The 22,145-nt window shown below is 43.9% G+C and overlaps 1 protein-coding gene and 2 pseudogenes across 1 annotated transcript; 1 reads left to right on the top strand and 2 right to left on the bottom strand.

Annotated features, from left to right (window-relative positions):
- Positions 1–2: 2 nt before the first annotated feature.
- On the bottom strand, positions 3–959 carry LOC133749290 (olfactory receptor 7A17-like). The gene has a single exon (XM_062178495.1). The coding sequence runs from the start codon at positions 957–959 to the stop codon at positions 3–5; it is 957 nt and encodes a 318-aa protein (XP_062034479.1).
- Positions 960–15,424: 14,465 nt separating this feature from the next.
- LOC133749622 (mediator of RNA polymerase II transcription subunit 6-like) lies at positions 15,425–16,122 on the top strand (annotated as a pseudogene).
- A 4,378-nt stretch (positions 16,123–20,500) lies between these two features.
- LOC133749289 (olfactory receptor 7A10-like) lies at positions 20,501–21,248 on the bottom strand (annotated as a pseudogene).
- Between the last annotated feature and the right edge of the window lie 897 nt (positions 21,249–22,145).

Here is a 22,145-nt window from a genome sequence, read left to right as displayed (position 1 = left end):
ATCTACGGACACGGGTCGACTGACACATCTCCAGATTTCCTCCTGAAGAGCTTCTTCAAAGACCTCTTAATATCTTTATTCCTCAGACTGTAGATGAAGGGGTTCAGCATGGGGGTGACCACAGTGTACATCAGTGAGGCTGTTGAAGTTGAATGTGTATTTTGGGTAACAGCAGAACTGAGGTACACACCCAGGACTGTGCCATAGAATAAGGAGACGACGGCGAGGTGAGAGGCACAGGTGGAGAATGCTTTATACTTCCCCTGAGCTGAGGAGATGGCACGGATGGAGGAGATGATCTTAGAGTAGGAGTACAGGATCCCAGCCAGGGGACCCACACCCAGCAGCACAGATGCAAAATAGATGAGGATGTCATTGAGAAAGGTGTCAGAGCAGGCAGTGTGGACCACCTGATCCAGCTCACAGAAGAAGTGGGGGATTTCCAGGTCTGTGCAGAAGGACAGCCTCAGCAACATTAGGCTGTGCAAAAATGAATTCAAAGCACTGATGACCCAGGACAGCAGAACCAGCTGCACACAGAGCTGGGGGTTCATGATGACAGTGTACAGCAGGGGATGACAGATGGCCACAAACCTGTCATAGGCCATCACGGTGAGGAGAACATCATCTAACCCACCAAAAAGCAATAAAAAGAACATCTGGGTGATGCAGCCTGCATAGCTGATGGCTTTGCTCTTTGTCTGGATGTTCACCAGCATCTTGGGGACAGTGGTGGAGGTGAAGCAGACGTCCACCAAGGACAGGTTGGAGAGGAAGAAGTACATGGGTGTGTGGAGGTGGGGGTCTGAGAGGATGGCCAGGATGATGAGCAGGTTCCCAGCCACAGTGACCAGGTACATTGAGAGGAAGAGCCCACATATGAGGGGCTGCAGTGCTGGGTCCTCTGCGAATCCCAGGAGAAGGAATTCTGAAAGTTGAGTATCATTGCCTGGTTCCATGCATTTTATGTGACTGCAAAACACAGGGAAAGAAAAGCATGGCATGAGCATGCACTTGTCTCCTGTTGTAAATTCTGCTATTTATATTCTACAGTCAGAAACTCAAGTTTCCTGCTTTGTGTCAGACTCCCATAGGGCATCCTATATATCATCTCTGATTAGACATTCCTGTCTTGCTCTCACACTTTATCAAAGATGCGTAATTTTCATGAGAAATCATTTCAGGTGTTGTGGATGATGAATCAGACGTAGGCCTTACTCTACTGTCTAGACAACAGGCAAACTGTGTGGAAAGACTCATGTCTCTATCATAAAACGAAGCAGAGAGCACAACGAGCATCCTTCAAAAGATTCCTGGAATATTAATCAAAATATAACTTTATGTCCAGGACAAAGAAAGTTGAGATTCATGTACATTATTTTTTAAACAAAATGCATTTCATGAACTTTCTGATATGTGAATTTCAAAATGTATTTTTTCCAGGATGAATTTATCTTTTGCTTCCTCTGTCCACGGATTCTTGGAATTTTCTTAGTGCTATGTCAGTTGGGGAAAGTGATAAGCAGAAAATAAGAATGTGATAAGAATGAGATAGGACAAAAAGACTGTAGCTCTTTTTTAAATAAAGATTTTATCTATTTACTTGGAAGGTAGAGTTACAGACAGTGAGAGGGAGATATACAGAGAGAGATCTTCCATCCATTGGTTCACTCCCCACATGGCCAGCTGGAGCTGGGCCAATCTGAAGCCAGGAGCCAGGAGCTTCTTACAATGTTCCCACATGAGTGCAAGGGCTCAAAGAATTGGGCCATCTTCTACTGCTTCCCAGGCCATTAGCAGGGAGCTGGATCAGAATTTGAGTACCTGGGACTTGAACTGGCACCCATATGGGATATTGGAGCCACAGACGAAGGCTTAGCATACCGTGTCACAGTACTGGCCCTCAATCTTGTATTTCTTGAGGCTTCCATTCAAATGCCACCTCTTCCGCAGGCCTTCTCTGAACATCCATAGAAAACTGCAGCATGGGGCCAGTGCTGTGGCATTGTGGGCTAAGCATCTGCCTGTGGCCCTGATATCCCATATGGGTGTCGGTTCATGCGCTGGCTGCTCCTCTTCCAATCAAGCTCCCTGCTAATACATGTGGGGAAGCAGTAGAAGATGACCCAAGTCTTTGGGCCCTGGCACCCCTGTGGGAGATCCAGAAGAAGCTCCTGGCTCCTGGATTCAGATTGGCCCCGCTCCAGCCTTTGGGTCTATTTGGGGTGTGAACCAGTAGATGCAAGCTCGCTCTCTCGCTCTCTCTCTCTCTGTAACCCTGCCTCTCAAATAAATAAATCTTTTTTAAAAATGAAGGTGTCTCTACTGATGCTCAAGCTTCAGCACACAGGAACCCTCAGGGCTGCTGTTGTGTCAGCACCTTGCACTGAGTTTCATTGGCTGCAGCAACAACTCTTGAGAAGAGATTGGATCTCCCCCTCATATTCACCCGTGAACTTGAGTTCTGGCCTCTGCATTAGGAGTCACCTTTGGAATATACTGAGCCCAGGTGCCCTATTTGTACACCTGCTCCTGCCCCTTGGACACACACAGACACACACATGCACACACATGTAGCAGCACAGTGAGGACCCTGGCTTGTGTTAACACCATGCTCTTCACAGCAAGCACACTGTCAGAGAGGAGTGGATCCCTGGGCCCTGTTGGCATTACCTTACACTTTTTAGTTTTAAAATGTTTTTGTTGCTATAATGGGAAGAAGTTTTACATATTCTACAAATACAGCTTTAAGAGCACAATGAGCCGGCGCCGCGGCTCACTAGGCTAATCTTCCGCCTTGCGGCGCCGGCATACCGGGTTCTAGTCCCGGTCGGGGCACCGATCCTGTCCTGGTTGCCCCTCTTCCAGGCCAGCTCTCTGCTGTGGCTGGGGAGTGCAGTGGAGGATGGCCCAAGTCCTTGGACCCTGCACCCCATGGAAGACCAGGATAAGCACCTGGCTCCTGCCATCAGATCAGCGCGGTGTGCCGGCCGCAGCGCGCCTACCGCGGTGGCCATTGGAGGGTGAACCAACGGCAAAAGGAAGACCTTTCTCTCTGTCTCTCTCTCACTGTCCACTCTGCCTGTCAAAAATAAAAAAAGAGCACAATGATACTTTCTACCTTCCCTCCCTCCCTCGCTCCCTCACTCCCATCCTCGCTCTTCCTTCCTTTCTTATTTTTCTTTTAATTTTTACAGTGGAATACTTTCAATTTACTTTATAATCACAAGCTTAACGCTCCACTAAATAAAGAATTCCATATGGCCTGATGCTGCCCATCAAAAAACATTTAGGAAACAGACGACAATGCTGATCACCTGTGCAGTAAGCACCAAAGGTGGATAAAAGAGTCTCAAAGGAGAAAAAAAATATCTAAGGCACTCAGGTGAATCTTTTTTTATTTTTTGGACAGGCAGAGTGGATAGTGAGAGAGAGAGACAGAGAGAAAGGTCTTCCTTTGCCGTTGGTTCACCCTCCAATGGCCGCTGCGGCCGGCACATCATGCTGATCCGAAGCCAGGAGCCAGGTGCTTCCTCCTGGTCTCCCATGTGGGTGCAGGGCCCAAGGACTTGGGCCATCCTCCACTGCCCTCCCAGGCCACAGCAGAGAGCTATATTGGAAGAGGAGCAACCTGGACAGAATCCGGCACCTCGACCAGGACTAGAACCTGGGGTGCCGGCGCCACAGGTGGAGGATTAGCCTATTGAGCCATGGCACCGGCCTCAGGTGAATCTTGAGGGAACAGGAGAAAAAGCCTCCTGGACCACAGCTGGGTTAGAACTTCATTACGTCTCCTTGACACTCAGCAAAACTTACAATAGACTCAGTGAATTTATCCCAAAGGAAAAAGCACTAACATCTTTTTGGTGTCAAGACATTCACAGGTTGAAAACACTCCATGGATGAAGAAACAAGCAAAAGGAACACCAACCGTTTTAAAAGAAAATGGACCAAGAAACACCAAATGTAGGCATTTTCAGACAAAACAGAAGAATTGCTTGTGTGTGTGTGTCCTATTTATTTGACCCCTTGGCTTTATACGGCCTGATTACAGATGAGGCAGTCCCCTTTTATTACTTTTCTTCTGTGGCATCTTTTCTTTGTTATTCTTTGCTTTTGAATTCTAATCTCGGTTGTGACAGATCTCATGGGCACACAGGACTGGGCTGGTTCTGGCCATTTTTCAGCATTGGAGAGCCTACCCTGATGTCCCTGCACAAAATCCTGCAGACGGAAGGGCAATTCTACACGTTTACAATGAAAAAGATTCTCACGGAATAAATCCCTGAGGGCCTTGTGTCAGATGCACAATTTACTTCATCATCTGTGGTCCTCAGTGTTAGAACTCAAGACCCGAATCACAGCACTTGCTGTGAGACCTGGGCATTGTCGCAAAGCGAGAAGAATCCATGTGCATTGGAGATGGAAAAAAATCATACAGCCAATGAGGACACGTGAGTCAAATTGAGGGGCAGGGGCATCAATCCAGGGGAAAGGGCGAGTATTCAAAATAACAGGGAAGGGATGGGCACTGTGGCACAATGGGTTAATACCCTGGCCTGAAGCGCCGGCATCCCATATGGGTGCTGGTTCGAGACCCAGCTGCCCCACTTCTGACCCAGCTCTCTGCTATGGCCTGGGAAAGCAGTAGGAGGAGGCCCACATGGGAGACCCGAAAGAAGCTCCTGGCTTCTGGCTTCAGATCAAATGAACTCTGCTGCTTGCAGCCAATTGGGGAGTGAATCATCAGATGGAAGACCTCTCTCTCTCTCTCTCTCTCTCTCTCTCTCTCTCTCTGCCTCTCCTCTCTGTGTAACTCCAACTTTCTAATAAATAAATAAATCTTTAAAAAGATAACAGTGTACCAAAATCAAAAGGGTCATTAATAGTGAACTGACATGGTTATAGTCTAGTGATTTGTTCGGATTAATCATCAAAATTTCAGAAAACTAGATATAAAAGACTGTATAATATATAACAATAATAAAATAATATATATTAATCAGACAACTAGCTACAAAAGAAGATCCTACATAATTGAATTATACATAATATAATATATAACTGAGTTACAGATATCTAAGTTTCTTATTTCCTCTTCTATAAGAATCTGCAGGTCCAATATGTTTATGAAGGCAACCTTTTTCAAATGACTTTGAAAAATGCCCTCCACCTGGTGGCCAGAGGCAATCTAGCTTGCAAAATGGGTCAATCAATCAAACACACAAAAAAGAATAACAGAGATGTGAAAGCCACGTGGAAATCTGTAGAAAAGGCAACTTATCAGCTGAAATGCTGCAGGAGAATTTTGAATATTTTAAAAGCAATGAGGGCACCAGAGTTGAACTCAGACTTGTCCACACAAAATTTACAGATTTTCATACCACCCAGAAGTGTAACTAGACATAGAGAAAAGAACTGACCAAGATACAGCAAAGGTACTAAACACTCCAGGTGTCACAGTTGAAGGAATGCAACCCATGAATAAAGAACAGGGGAGAAAGCAAGTGACCAAACCAACCACAAATGCATCCAGACGCCCCAGTAAGGAAATGATCACAGGTACATTCGTGTATACCTGGTTTTACTTATCAAATCCTATGTTTCCTCTTGATACCTATGATTGAAGGAAGAGGGCTACAGAATATGCACCTCACACACTGCTGTTGGAAGGCAGGTTTAGCAAACAACCCATTGGTCTGATTCTTTCCAGTGTGGAAGTATATGCAAATATACCCCATCTTAAAAACAAAGAGACAAGTAGCCTCACTTGGCTGTACACACACACACACCACAATGATTTGTAGCTCTACAGAGATCACCTGATCTCGTGCTACCCGTCATTGTTAGGTTTCCATTGTCACCACTTGGTGTCAACTGTCTCCCTGACTCGCTGAGTTCCATGGACGCCCCTCTTCCCAGAACCATCAATAACCACGACGGTGAATGAATCAATCCAGCAGGAAAATACAAAAACCTAGTGATTGCTCAGCTCCAGGCTGAGTTGGGCTGGCTCTTGGGTGAGCCTTGTCAGTTCTCCTGGTCCCTGAACCTCCCCTGCAGGACCTGCCGAGTCCTTGGGCTCACCTGGATGAGACCTCTCTCTCTCTCTCTCTCTGTGGCAGGAATATCTTTTTGGATGTTGCTGCTGGAGAAGATGAGGCTGTGGCCCCAGATAAGACAGCAGGAAGGGATGAAGCCTCACTCCCCACACCTCAGTTGGGTCTCCAACATTTTATCAAACACATCTTCTCAAGCTTGTGGTAGCACCTTCTGAAGGGCTGGAGCAGAGGAGATGTGTACAGCTCCCTGGGTCTTCTCCCTGCTGTACAGCTCCTTCCCTCTGGTTTCCCCAGCCCCCGAGCTCATCAGGTCCCTGTGGAACTTTGCTTTGTGTACAGACTAATTTTTCCTGCTCCCAGGAGCTGAGGTTTAAAAGCAGGTGAATCCAATCTTTATTACTACTTCTCAATGAAGTCTCTTTGTTTCCAGAGGTCTTTTCTCAACCCTGAGTTAAGGTTTCTCCAAATACTAAGATGAATTATCATAACCACACCCCCAGGGACATCACAGCACTGTCTCCTAATGGAGACTCACCGTTGCTAGCTTGTCTCCTATCCAACAAGGAGAGCCATATTCCCCTGATAGGAAGCCACAGGTGCAATATTCCCCTGATAGGAAGCCATAGGTTCCATAGTCTGTGGCTTCATGGTGCTTTTCTCAAAAACAACAACAACAGCAAAATAATGAGGGGCTGGCACTGTGTCCTATAGGATAAAGCCACTGCCTGCAGTGCCAGCATCCCATATGTGTGCCGATTCAAGTCCCGGCTGCTCCTCTTCTGATCCAGCTCTCGGCTATGGCCTGGGAAAGCAGTGAAAGATGGCCCAAGTGCTTAGGCTCCTGCACCCACATGAGAAACCTGGAAGAAGCTCCTGACCCCTGGCTTCAGATTGGCACAGCTCTGGCTGTCGTGGTCATTTGGGGAGTGAACCAGCAGATGGAAAAGTGCTCTCTCTCTCTCTCTCGCTCTCTCTCTCTCTCCCTTTGTCTGTCATAACTCTACCTTTCAAATGAGTGAAGATGTATTTAGCTGTCATTTGGCATAAAACATTTTTCCTCAGTGGAACAATTGTAAGGATTCTCTCATGTAATTTCTATAAAAGTCCATTCTGTGTGGTCAGCGCTATGTGGAATCTGGCGATGTATTTGCAGTGAAGCAGCTCTGAAGGGCTAAGAGACCTGCCCTGAGTTGCAAACCAAGCAGTGGATGGGTTCCTATTGGGCTCCATCAAGATATCTCCTGCTCTGAGGTCACAGGCCTGTGCTCTTTTGACCAGGAGTGAGTTTTCTGTGACAAAACATTGGGAAATATCCTGAGGAATTTGGCCATCACATCTACGAAGGTCCTCCCAGCACCTAGTGGGTGCCAGGACTTGGGGAACAATTCTGGTTTGAGGAGTTGCTGTTGAACTCCCAAAACTGGACCTGTGGGATGCTGGTGCTGTGGTATAGAAGGTTAAGACTCCCCCTGTCATGCCAGCATATCATATGGGCACCGGTTCAAGTCCTAGCTGTTCCACTTCCCATCCAGCTCCCTGCTAATATTCCTGAGAAAAGCAATATAAGATGATCCAAGTGCTAGGGCCCCTGCACCCACGTGGAAGACCCAGAAAATTTTACAGGCTCCTGGCTTCATATCAGCCCAGATCTGATTGTTGTGGTCATTTGGGGGAGTTCACAGTAATTGGAAGACCATTCTCTTTGTCTCCCTCTCTCCATCTACAACTCTGCCTCTTAAATAAATATGATCTTTAAAAAATGAGATCTGCTTGCCAAATATACACAAAGTCAGTCACTGACTTTAAAGTGATAGAAGAAAGGAAGCATTTATTGTCATTTGCAGAGCAAGGAGCTACACAGCTTTTGCTTAGTTCCAGGGCTCCCTGAGTTGTTGGGGTGAAGTTGGGGCTATTTGATTTGTGTCCAAATTGTCAATTGGTTAATGGTACTTGTGGCTTTCCTTTGGTTGATCAGCAAGATGGTATTCTTCAGGGAATTTTCACGATGGCCAGAAGGCTTTAGTTAGTTTGGGGGCTACATACAGTGTTAATTCCTTTCTTCTCTGGACATGAAATTTTCAGAAAAAGAAACTCTCAAGACAATACCAACTGTCAAGCTGTTATTTATTGGAGAAACAAATGACTTCTTGAGTGTGGTGATTGGAACCTTGTAGGGCTGGTTGTACCACTTCCCAGATCTGTGAGTTAAGTTTAGCAAGTGGTTGATTTGCCATCTAATGGCTTGGCAAGGCCACGTTAAGATGTGGGCAGGAGGCCAGGAGACTGGGACCTGAAGATGTGTAGCATCTGTTCTCAAGGTTTTGAATAGGGGGCTTGGTTTCAACATCCCCAAAGTGTTTATCCAGCACAAATGCCAGCAGTGGAGAGGGGACAAACCTTATTCTATGTTGACTTCCCCAACTTCAGTAAAGTCTGTATCTCTTGGGGATCTTGTTCAAATGCAAGCTCTGATTTGACAGAAGGAATATGGGCTCAGCGAGGCTTCAAGGGCAACCAGCTTCCCAGAGTGTAGGATAAGGGGCTGGGGTTATAGGTGGGATGTTCTTACAAAGAAACCTTTGTTTTAGTTTCTAACCCTTTAGTTTTTAGAGCAGTGTTAGATCCATAGCAGCACTGGGAAAAATATTGACAAACAGTGCTTGCTCCCATGCATGGCTAGCTTCTCCCAGTTCCCACATGCCCACTTGAATGGTGTGTTTCTACAGTTGAACCTGTCTTGATGCGTTGCTAAGATCAAAGGCCACTACTATCGGGGCATGTGCATTCAGTGGGCTTAGATAAATACATAGAGACACATGACCGCCATTGTGGTATTCTACAGAAGACTTACACCCTCTAACAGACCCTGGGCTGCTATGTCCAGCCCTCTTTCCCATTAACTCTTGGAAACCACTGATCTGTTTTCTGCACCCATTCAGAAAGTCAGGTAGAATCCTAGGGGTCTTCAATCCTAAGGGTTTTCATTAAAATGTGTATTACAAAAAAACTATGCATGGATTTCAAACTTTTTTGCAGTATAATACACTTATCTTTTAGTTCCATTTTGTCTACACCCTGTTTAAATTACCCTCATGGTTTCATATGTACTTCTCTTTTCAGAAATTCACATGTGTGCAACTTGCCCTCGTGTCTTTTTATAGGTGGACAGCTGTTTTTATATTTTTAATGGTTCAGGGCCTTTTATTCTTTAATGTATTTTAAATGGTTCTGTTTTGTTGTTTCTATTTATTGCTCTTTGTTTGAAAATGAGACAGAGAGAGAGAGAGAGAAAGAGAGAGAGAGAGAGAGAGAATAAATCTTCCATCTGCTGGTTCACTTCCCAAATGTCTGCAACATCTGGGGTTGGGCCAGACTGAAGTCAAGAGCCTGGAAATCCATCTGTGTTTCCCACATGGGTGGCAGAGAGCCAAGCCATTGGGTCATCATCCGCTAAGTTCATCAGCAGGAAGCTGGGTCAGGAATAGAGTAGCCAGGTTTGAACTAGGGCTCCTATATGGGATGCTGGTGTGCTAAATGACAGCTTAACCTTCGGGGCCACCTTCTGTGGCCTCTTGATCTGCTAGGATATTCTCCTCACCCTTCTTTTAACATTAGCCTTCTTAATTTTTTATGTTTTTATTCTGATATTTTGTTTCATATGTATCCATCTGGGTAGGTTATGCAGTTTAAGGACTCTGCCCTTTTCATCTAATCCATTTGTATTATTTTTAAAAATTCATTTAAGTCATACAAGTTTCACGTATTTCATATATACTGATTTAGGAACATAGTGATTCTTTCCACCATACCTTCCCTCTCACCCATGCTCCAACCCTTCTTCCTCCTCCCTTTCTCATCCCCATTCTTAATTTTTATGAGATCTACTTTCAATTCACAACAGCTAAGATATGGAATCAACTAAGATGTCCATCACTGGATAAAAAAATTATGGTATATATACATTATGGAGTACTACTCAGCTGTAAAAAAAAAGATGAAATTCTGTCTTTTGCAACAAAATGGATGCAACTGGAAATCATTATACTCATTGGAATAAGCCAGTCCCCAAAAGACAGACATCATATGTTTTCCCTGATCTAACTCATAGAGTTTGTATTATTTTAAATAAAATAATCCATGTTTCCAAGAAATACCCCCAACAGATTCAGCATACACTACCTTTGCAAACATTGTGTCTCATGCTATGGCTTTCAGAGAACAATGGCTTCTCATGTATTTCTCAGATAGGAAAAATTATTCCTAAGATATCCTTACTGTCTCATGAGACAAATGGTAATTTCCAAAAATTTCTGGTTCCATGTTAGGATTCACTTTGGGAAAGTAGGAAAACATCAAAGGGAAAAGCTGTGGATACTAAAGACAACAGAAAGCTTAGTGAGTTTCTGAAACTGTATTTAGGGGGCTCATATCCACAAAATGGAAACTCTACTAAATAAACATAGGAAAAAATTCTGTTTTCAAGCCATGTGTTTACCGTGGCGAGGGTCACATTTCACCATCTGGTTGGCCAGCTGAAAGCAAGCATTGGTGATCTCTGCTATAGACAGCTGTTTGTAGTAGGCTTTCTCAGCAGAGATAATGGGGCATATGTGGACAGAGGGCAAAAATCTCTCATTCCATGTTAGGATTCACTTTGGGAAAGTAGGAAAATATCAAAGGGAAAAGCTGCGGATACTAAAGACAACAGAAATCTTAGGAAGTGAGTTGCCCAAACTATATTGAGGTTTTCATATCCACTAAATGGAAGATCTAGTACATAAACATAAGAAAACATTCTGTTTTCACAGTCAGATCCAAGACTAAGTATTATGGACTGTGAGGTTTCATCCTTGTAATCCTTGGCACTTCTTTGGCCCAAGACAATTAACCCTTTTATGGTTTCCCATCAAAAGTACTTTTCAGAGCCCTCTTTATGTATTCATTTCTCAGACTGTAGATGAAGGGGCTCAGCATGGGGGTGACCACAGTGTACATCACTGAGGCCATTGCAGTTGAGTGCGGGTTTTGGGTAACAGCAGAGCTAAGATGCACAACTAGTCCTGTGCAGTAACATAAGGAGATGATGGAGAGGTGAGAGGCACAGGTGGAAAATGTTTTACTGCTTCCCCTGAGCTGATGACATTGTACAGATGGAGGCCACGATCTTAGAGTAGGAGTAAGGATCCCAGCCCGGGGACCTCCACCCGGCAGCACAGATGCAAAATACAGAAACAGATCATTAAGAAATGCTTCAGGCCTGTGCCGCGGCTCACTAGGCTAATCCTCCGCCTTGCGGCACCAGCACACCGGGTTCTAGTCCCGGTCGGGGCACCGATCCTGTCCCGGTTGCCCCTCTTCCAGGCCAGCTCTCTGCTGTGGCCAGGGAGTGCAGTGGAGGATGGCCCAAGTGCTTGGGCTCTGCACCCCATGGGAGACCAGGAGAAGCACCTGGCTCCTGCCATCGGATCAGCGCGGTGCGCCGGCCGCAGCGCGCCTACCGCGGCGGCCATTGGAGGGTGAACCAACGGCAAAAGGAAGACCTTTCTCTCTGTCTCTCTCTCACTGTCCACTCTGCCTGTCAAAAATAAAAAAAAAAAGAAATGCTTCAAAGCAGGTGCTATAGACCACGTGATTCAGTTCACAGAAACAATGCGTCACTTCCAGGTTTGCACAGGACAATTTCAGCACCATTAAGCTGTGTAACAAGGCATACAGGACACTGATGATCCAGCAAATGAGAACAAGATGCAAACAGGGTGCGGGGGTTCATGATGATCATGTAGTGCAGGCAGTCACAGGCCATCACAATCAGAAGGAAGGTGTCCATCCCTACAAAAAGAAGGTAGAAGAATGTTTTGGTGATGCATCCATCATAGGTGATGGTTTTTCTCTGTTTCTGGATGTTCACCAGCATCTTGGGGACAGTGGTGGAGGTGAAGCAGACGTCCGCCAAGGACAGGTTGGAGAGGAAGAAGTACGTGGGTGTGTGGAGGTGGGGGTCTGAGAGGATGGCCAGGAAGATGAGCAGGTTCCAAGCCACAGGACCAGGTACATTGAGAGGAAGAGCCCAAATATGAGGGACTGCAGAGAATCCCAAAAGGAATTCTGAAATTCCTGTATCATTCCTTGGTTCCCTTTGCTTGAGTTCACTACTTGGAAAGAGATAACAACATGACTACATTTCCTAGAAATACTTACTATGCTGTGTGAGTGTGGATTGTTTCAATTTACTAACATTTTAAATGTTGAAAACTTTCAATCAGATGCATCAAAATTGCAAAGATTTGTGGGGGCAACTATGTTATATGTCAATAACTGTCATTGTGTAATATCCAGTCATGGTAACCATATTTATGTCCATTGCTCACAGAATTGAAATGCTACAATTTCTATTTTACAGGCTGAAAATTGATCTCTACAGTGTGTGTATAGATCTGGTCCCAAATAGGGGACTCTTGTACTGTCATCTCTGAGCAAGCTGTCCTTTCTACTTAGCATTTCACTGACGTTCCTGTACATGTCAGACTCTTACTAAGAAATTTTTCTTGCCCTTGAGCAGTAGAAATTGATTTCTGAGCATGTTCTCAGCACTGTGCAGTCAACATCTCCAAGGCTGAAAAGCAAAGTTCCCTACATTCTAATGATGGAGAAGGAATATCAACAAACAAATGAATGATATGAACTAAAATAAACTGGGCGTAACACAGCATCAGTGAAGGGTGTTATTTCTAGCACGTTCCTGGATAAGACCAGAACAGGATGCCATGGATCATAAATGAAGGGACACAGGTGATATCTGGAAATGAAGGACTTGCAGGGGGTCAACCTGTGCACAAGCCCTGGGGTAGGTGTTCTTACCTAACATCAAGACTCTGAAGAAGCAAGTGAGGCGATGACAATGAGCAGGAGGGAGAATGGTGGGGATGTGTTCAAAGAATGTTGAAGAATGAGGTCCCCTCACTGCTGCTTCTGAAGTATCCACACAGAGTCCACCGTCTGCATGATGAGCCTCCTGCATCTCATTGAGTTTTCACTATGCTGTGTGAGTATGGCTTGTTTCAACTTACTAACATTTTAAATGTTGAAAACTTAATCAGAGACATCAAAATTGCACAGATTTTGGGGGCAATTATGTGATATGTCAATAGCTGCCATTGTGTAATATCCAGTCGTGGTAACCATATTTATGTCCTCAAATTTGGTGCATTTCTTCATGGTGAAAATGTCCAAAATTAGTCTTCCAGTATTTCACAACATGACACAAACATTAACTATAGGCACACTACTATGTAATAGAACCTCAGAATTTCTTCCTTCTCTCTAACTATAATTTATCATCTATGATTCCAGCTTTCCCCATCCCTTCACCCTTGTTCCCAGCCTAGACTTTGATAACCACCATTATAATTACTAATTTTTAAAAGGAATCCAATGATGTGACATGAATCACTTCTTTTAAAAATATTTATTTATTTATTTGCTTGAAAGGCAGAGTTACAGAGAGACACACAGAGAGAGAGAGAGAGAGAGAGAGAGAGATCTTCCATCCACTGGTTCACTCTTCTAATAGCCACAATGATGAGAGCTGCGCCGATCTGAAGCCAGGAGCCAGGAGCTTCCTCTGGGTCTCTCACGTGGGTGCAGAGGCCCAGGAACTTGGGCCATCTTCCACTGCTTTCCCAGGCCATAGCAGAGAGCTGGATCTGAAGAGGAACAGCCAGGACTTGAACTGGTGCCCATATGGGATGCCGGCACTGCAGGCGATGGCTTTACCTGTTACTCCACAGTGCCAGCCCCGACATGAATAAACTCCAAATTTCATCCATTGATCGAGTTCTGGTCACCTTGAAATAGGTGAACTTTGGAATGTGAAGCCCTGGTACCCCAGCTGTGAACACTGCTTTGATATCATGAAGCAGATGCACACACAAGCAGGCAAATTTGCAGAAGCCATGACCTTGTGGGCCTTGTTGGTGCCATGGTCTTTTCACCCTTGGCCCTAGGGATTGGGCTACAAGTGGATATGACACATGCTGGTTAAATTGGTTTCCCTTGGCATGAAGTAAGTGTGAATGGTCACCTGGAAGTCCGAGATTGAAAGCCTTCATGAACAAATAAAAGGAGCTCAATTCAGGTACAATCATTTTCTCCCTTTTATTGACTAATTGGTTTTTCTTCGTTTATCTGAAAGGGAAAGAGAGAGAGATAAAGACAAATATAGAAAGATAATAGATAGATATGTAAATAAATCATAGATCATAGGCAGGCAGACAGATATAGGACAGATAGAGATTTCCCTTCCACTGGTTTGTTCAGCAAATGCCCACACCACCAAGTCCTTGGCCAGGCTGAAGCCAGGACACTCGGAAGTCAAGTTAGATCTCACATGTGGGTGTCAGCAACCCAAGTACTTGAACCATCACAGTAGCTGGAAGTAGCAGGGGAGTCTAGAACTGAACCCTGGTGCTCTCTGATATACAATGCAGGCATCCCAAAAGTCCAGTGCTCCTGCAGGGGAATCAGGTGATTGGAGACTTGGACACCAAGAGGGAGATGTGCCTAATGAGTGAAGAAAGGGAATTATAGATTCATTCTCTGCTGAGCAGCACTGGGCTGGATGGGACATGGTGGGTGCTACCTCAGGGCTGAAATCAGAACTATAACATAGTTATATTCATCTGTATTTTAATAAATGTATATGCATGTGTGCTTTATGTTATGTCTACATGTGTGTTTATGTGATTGGTATCATATTTGGTACGGCATGGTAGATTATTGAGTTGGAATTAAGTGAATATCCATGAATTGAACAAGAATCAACCAGGGGCCGGCACCAGGGTTCACTTGGTTAATCCTCCACCTGCGTCGCCAGCATCCCATATGGGCACTGGGTTCTAGTCCAGGTTGCTCCTCTTCCAGTCCAGCTCTCTGCTGTGGCCCGGGAGAGCAGTGGAGGATGGCCCAAGTGCTTGGGCCTCTGCACCCACATGGGAGACCAGGAAGAAGCACCTGGCTCCTGGCTTTGGATCAGCGCAGCACCAGCCATAGAGGCCATTTGGGGAGTGAACCAATGGAAGGAAGACCTTTCTCTCTTCCTCTCTCACTGTCTATAACTCTACCTATCAAATAAAAAAAAGGTTAAAAAAAAGAACCAACCAAAATGCTTTCCCAGGGTCATGTGATTTTGAAAGCTCTTTAGCAAGCAAGTCCAGTTTGATGCTTTTGGTTTAATCCTAAACAGTATTGTGTTCTGATCAAATCACACATATATTTAACTTTAGGGCTCTTATGTAAGTGATAGTCTCACAATCGCCTACTGTTAAAATAGTTAACAGGTGGCGCCGGAAGAGGAACCTGAGGGGGTGGTTAAGAACTATGGCGGCGGTGGACATCCGAGATAATCTGCTGGGAATCTCTTGGGTTGACAGCTCTTGGATCCCCATTTTGAACAGTGGTAGTGTCCTGGATTACTTTTCAGAGAGAAGTAACCCCTTCTATGACAGAACATGTAATAATGAAGTGGTCAAAATGCAGAGATTAACATTAGAACACTTAAATCAGATGGTTGGAGTTGAATACATTCTTTTACATGCCCAAGAACCAATTCTTTTTTTTTTTTTAGAACCCATTCTTTTTATCATTAGGAAGCAACAGCGGCAGTCCCCATCTCAAGTTATCCCACTAGCTGATTATTATATCATTGCTGGAGTTATCTATCAGGCACCAGACTTGGGATCAGTTATAAACTCCAGAGTGCTTACTGCAGTCATGGCATCCAGTCAGCTTTTGACAAAGCTATGTCATATTGTAGATACCATCCTTCCAAAGGGTATTGGTGGCACTTCAAAGATCATGAAGAGCAGGATAAAGTCAAACCCAAAGCCAAAAAGAAAGAAGAACCAAGCTCCATTTTTCAGAGACAACGTGTGGATGCTTTGCTCGTAGACCTTAGACAAAAGTTTCCACCCAAATTTGTGCAGCAAAAGTCTGGAGAAAAGCCTGTCCCAGTGGATCAGTCAAAGCAAGAGGCAGAACCTGTACCAGAAACTGTAAAATCTGAGGAGGAGACTACAAAGAATGTCCAACAGACAGTAAGCACTAAAGGCCCCCCTGAGAAACGGATGAGACTTCAGAAATCTCAACCCTGCTTATGACTTCAGTTAGTTACTGATGTTGGAGACACACAAGCTCCTTTTTTTATTCTCACTTTCAGCACTGCAGCATTGATGATCTGCCTGTGCCTGGACACAGATCCATAAAGGTCAGACTGGGACCCTGAGCAGCTCAGAGGGAGGAGTCAGTCGGGAAGTTCCCGCCCTCTTTATCCCCGAACACATGGCTGCATAACGACTGCTCCATAATGACAGTGGGTGGGACCCTGATATACACCAGGATCACTCTTCCTCTGCTCTCGTTTGGGGTATCTCTGTCCATTCATGGCTTCTCCCAGGCCAGGCCCTCTCAGCATTTCAGCTCCCCGGAAGTGGGGATCCCCTCGAAGGTAACCAGCAGGGATAGAGGTGCAGAGGCTCCAGGATGGCTCTCCTACCGCCTGCGGATTGGGGGCCAGAGGCACACTGTCCACATGAGGGTCAAGAAGCTGCTGGTTTCCACACACCTGCCTGTGTTCACCTACACAGAGCAGCATGGCCTCCAGGAGGATCATCCCTTTGTCTCTGATGATTGTTACTATCATGGTTACGTGGAGGGGGCCCCCGAGTCTCTGGTTGCCCTCAGCACCTGTTCTGGAGGTTTTCGAGGAATGCTACAGATAAATGACCTCATGTATGCAATCGAACCCATCAGGTACTCTGCCACATTTGAGCACCTGGTGTATCAGGTAGGCAGTGATGAGACAGAGTCCCCACACATGAGATGTGGGTTGACAGAAGAATCAATAACACGCCAAAAGGAGTTGCATGCATCATATAATTCTACTCTGAAACAAAGTTCTAATGTGGGCTGGTGGACTCACTGGCGATTTGTGGAGCTGGGAGTGGTTGTGGACCATGTTAGATTTCTTTATTCCCAAAGTAATGTGTCAGTAGTGTACAATGAAGTATCTCATGTTATCAATATAGTGGATCAATTTTATTACCTTATGCAAGTTGATATAACATTGATTGGTATTGAGATCTGGAATAAAAGAAATCCTATTTCTACAAGTAAAAAAATAGTTCACAGCTAAATAACATGAGATTATTTATAACGAGAATTATTCAATACCTCATAAAATTTCCATGAGCAATTCAAACATAATTGTTAAATTAGGTGACTGTAAGTGGGATAAACATTATTAAATGCCTCTTCAATACTGTAAAATTATTTTTATTGCCTTAAATATTAAGGTTAGAATATAATATTAGCTATTCATCATAACCTATGTCATTTCTAAAAAAGATATACTAGTGAACATGAATTATGAAGCAATGAATTTAAGTTGATACACTTTGAAATATTTTTGTTTATGGCAAAACTAAATATATTTGGCTTGCTCATAAGAATTGTTATGAGAAAAATATATAATATCTAGAGATTATGAAGTACTATTGTACTACAGAGTGCATCTCGCTAAGGATTAAAATACTAAATAACATCATCAACGAGAAATAGGAAATGAAATGATTCTGTATGTTAGAAACTGAATGTGTTCTGTGAAGGACTTTACCAAATATGAGGGTAAATATTTCTTAGGGAAAAGAATGGTTTTTTCCTAAGATATTGTGAATGTTTGTTCCAATGTAGGAGAAAAAATAGTAGGACATATGAGGAAAGATTATGGAAAATTGTGGAAGATTTATAGATCATGAACTTAATGGAACTGTGTGTTTTTCAGGTGTTAAGGTGAATTAAACACATGATATATTATGATAGCACAAAATTATGTGGGTCAAATAGAAAGTAGAAGTGAAAAAGATTCTAGTATTTGAGCACTCAAAGAAATGCATTTCTTCACACACTTTTTACCTTTTCTATGATTATAAATTAAACTCCTTTTGGAGATAGTTGTACATGAACTTGCATGTGTAAGAAATAGATGTGGGGACCATGCACCATTGATACAGGTTCCCAAATGATTACATCTTACAAAATGGCAGTAAATTATCACACTCAGGTTATTAGCATTGAGAATAACCAAAATACAGAGCAGGTGCACCAACATAAACTCCACGATTAGCCCTTTTACAGCCACAACCACTATTTTCCTGGTCCAATACCTGACCCCTTCAACTACTCATTTTTGCACCATTTATGTAGTGATAGTATTTCTTTTTTAAACTTTTATTTAATAAATATAAATTTCCAAAGTACAGTTTGTGGATTACAACGGTTTTTCCCCCCCATAACTTCCCTCCCACCCACAACCCTCCCAACTCCCACTCCTTCTCCCAATCCATTCACATCAAGATTCATTTTCAATTATCTTTATATACAGAATATCAATTTATATTTTATTAATTATTATTTTATTAATAGTTTATATTAAGTAAAGATTTCATCAGTTTGCACCTACACCGAAACACAAAGTGTAAAATGCTGTTTGAGTACTAGTTATAGCATTAATTCACATTGGACAACACATTAAGGACAGAGATCCTACATGAGGAGTAAGTACACAGTGACTCCTGCTGTTGACTTAACAATTTGACACTCTTGTTTATGGCGTCAGTAATCACCCTAGGCTCTAGTCATGAGTTGCCAAGGCTATGGAAGCCTTTTGAGTTCGCCGACTTCAATCTTACTTAGACCAGGTCATAGTCAAAGTGGAAGTTCTCTCCTCCCTTCAGAGAAAGGTACCTCCTTCTTTGATGGCCTGTTCTTTCCACTGGGCTCTCACTAGCAGAGATCTTTCATTTAGGTCTTTCTTTTTGCCAGAGTGTCTTGGTTTTCTATGCCTGAAATACTCTCATGGGCTCTTTAGCCAGATCCGAATGCCTTAAGGGCTGATTCTGAAGTTTAGGACATCTGCCATTCTATGAGTCTGCTGTGTATCCCGCTTCTCATGTTGGATCATTCTCTCCTTAATTCTATCAGTTAGTATTAGCAGACACTAGTCTTGTTTATGGGATCTCTTTGACTCTTAGACCTATCATTATGATCAACAGCCATTGTCCTAGCTGTTGATGAACAACTTAATACTTTATCCCTTTTAGTATTTTTTTGTCCTACTTAATACTATTGGTTGAATTCTGTAATTAACACACAATTATTCTTAGGTGTTTAAATTTAACTGAAAAGTTTTCTTTGTTAAATATAAGAGTGGGAATAAGAGAGGGAGGAGAGGTACAATTTGGGACATGCTCAATGGGACTTGCCCCAAACGGTAAAGTTAGAAACATGCCAGGGGATTCCAATTCAATCTCATCAAGGTGGCATGTACCAATGCCATCTCACTAGTCCAAGTGATCAATTTCAGTTCACAATTGATCGTAGTGTTAGTATTTCAAAATATCCTATAAACAACTCTATCAGAAATGGTGAAGTAGATACTGCTGGCGTCATGTTTTACAGTGACGATGGTGGACACTGGGACATGGAACTGACATGGGAACAGTATCCTCAGGATATGGATAAAACCCAAATGAGAAATTATAAAGCACACTTAAAGAGGCCAACACTGTGGGGTAGCAGGCTAAGTCTCTGCCTGCAGTGCTGGCATCCCATACGGGCACGGGTTTGAGTCCTGGCTACTTTTCTTCTTATCCAGCTCTCTGCAGATGGCCTGGGAAAGCAGCAGAAGGTTGCCCAATTGCTTGGGCCCCACATGGGAGACCCAGGAGAGGCTCCTGGCTCCTGCCTTTGGATTGGCCCAGCTCCGGCTGTTGTGGCCACTTGGAGAGTGAATCAACAGGTGGAAAACCCCTCTCTCTGTCTCTCCCTTCTATATCTGTAACTATACCTCTCAAACAAATAAATCTTTAAGAAAGCATGCTAACTATTTAATTCCACATTATCAGGAAGAGAAGTTAAATTAGTGATGGAGACAGGAATGATAAGTGTAAGAAAGTAAAATTGTATTCTCAGATTTTGCTGTGTTACAGATTATGGAAATGAGCATATTTACCACACATAGTCTTTAGACCACATGAGTATTTTTCAGTAAAAAATGCACCTAGGAAGAACTCATTTGTAAGATGCTTTACTGTATTGTAATACATAAGGAGATCCCAAATATTTCTGATCCCAGGCCAGGGATATTTTTGGGAAAGAAGGAAGATGTTGAAGGGAAAAACTACAGTATCCTAGGAAGAGCAAAAAGATTACTGAATAATTCAATTGTACAGAGAGGTTTAAGTCAGTGTAATAAGAACTACAGTAAAGAAACAGAAGGAGAAAATTCTATGTTCACAAACAGACCCAAGAGTAAGAGTTTCTGATACTGAGAATTGGTCCCTGCAGTGCTTGGCAGTTCTCCAGTCCCAAGGCAATTGGCCCATTTAGGATTTTCCTCCCAATGATATTTTCAGAGCCCTCTTCATGTCTTTGTTCCTTAGGCAGAAGATGAAGGGGTTCAGCATGGGGATGACCATGGTGTACATCACCGAGGCCATGGTAGTTGAGTGTGGGTTTTGAGAAATGGCAGAACCAAGATACACCCTGTGCAATAAAATAAGGAGATGACGGAGAAGTGAGAGGAACAGGTGGAAAAGGCTTTATTCTTCCCCTGAGCTAATGAGATTGCACAGATGGCAGAGATAATCTTAGAATAGGAGTAAAGGATCCCAGCCAGAGGACCACCTCCCAGCAGCACAGATGTGAAATAGATCATGAGGTCATTGAGAAAGGTGTCAGAGCAGGTACTGCAGAACACCTGACTCAGTTCACAAAAAAAGTGAAGGATTACCAAGTGTATGCAAAATGATAGTTGCAGCACCATTGAGCTGTGTAACATGGCCTACAGGACACTGAGGATCCAGGAAGCCAGGACCAGCTGTACACAAGCTGGGAGTTCATGGTGACTGTGTAGTGCAGGAGGTGACAGATGGCCACAAACCTGTCTTAGGCCATCACAGTCAAGAGAAAGTCATCCAACCCAACAAACAGGATGAAGAAGAACATCTGGGTGATGCAGCCTACATAGCTGATGGCTTTGCTCTGTGTCTGGATGTTCACCAGCATCTTGGGGACAGTGGTGGAGGTGAAGCAGACGTCCACCAAGGACAGGTTGGAGAGGAAGAAGTACATGGGCGTGTGGAGATGGGGGTCTGAGAGGATGGCCAGGATGATGAATAGGTTCCCAGGCACAGTGCCCAGTTACTTGGAGAGGAAGTGCCCTAATATTGGGGGCTGCAGTGCTGGGTTCTCTGAGAATCTCAGGAGAAGGAATTCTGAAAGTTGTATTTTATTGTCTACTTTCATATATGTGACGTTCCTAGAAAACACAGAAAAAGAACATGACAAAAGCAATTATTATCATCTGCTGAAATACTATTATTTATATTTACAGCCAAGAATTTAATATATTTTGTGCCTAACTCCAGTCTCCCATACTGGATCCCTGTGCCGACTCTGATTAGGAGCTCTTGTCCCATACACACACTTTCTCCTTGAGGGCTACAGAAGGAATGTTGACTTTGTTCCTGGAACTTCTAGAAATGAGCAGACAGTGCAAGACAACAAATCTGCCTACAGTAATAGGTCCAAGTGTTTGGGTCCCTGCATCCACGTGGGAAAGCCAGATGATGCTCCTTTGTGGCCATCTGGGGAATGGACCAGTAGATGGAATAGATGGAAGATCTTTATTCCTCTCTCTCTGTCTGTAACTTTGACTTTCCAATAAAGAAATTAATCTCTTTTTTTTTGACAGGCAGAATGGACAGTGAGAGAGAGAGACAGAGACAGAGAGAAAGGTCTTCCTTTGCCATTGGTTCACCCCCCAATGGCAGCTGCGGCCGGTGCACAACACTGATCCGCAGCCAGGAGCCAGGTGCTTCTCCTGGTCTCCCATGCAGGTGAAGGACCCAAGGACTTAGGCCGTCCTCCACTGCCTTCCTGGGCCATAGCAGAGTGCTGGCCTGGAAGAGGGGCAACCGGGATAGAATCTGGCGCCCCAACCAGGACTAGAACCCGGTGTGCTGGTGC

Source organism: Lepus europaeus, chromosome 20 (genome assembly GCF_033115175.1).
Source record: "Lepus europaeus isolate LE1 chromosome 20, mLepTim1.pri, whole genome shotgun sequence".
Taxonomy (NCBI): Eukaryota; Metazoa; Chordata; class Mammalia; order Lagomorpha; family Leporidae; genus Lepus; species Lepus europaeus.
Note: the sequence above shows the minus strand (reverse complement) of the source record. Positions and strands in the feature narration are given on the sequence as shown.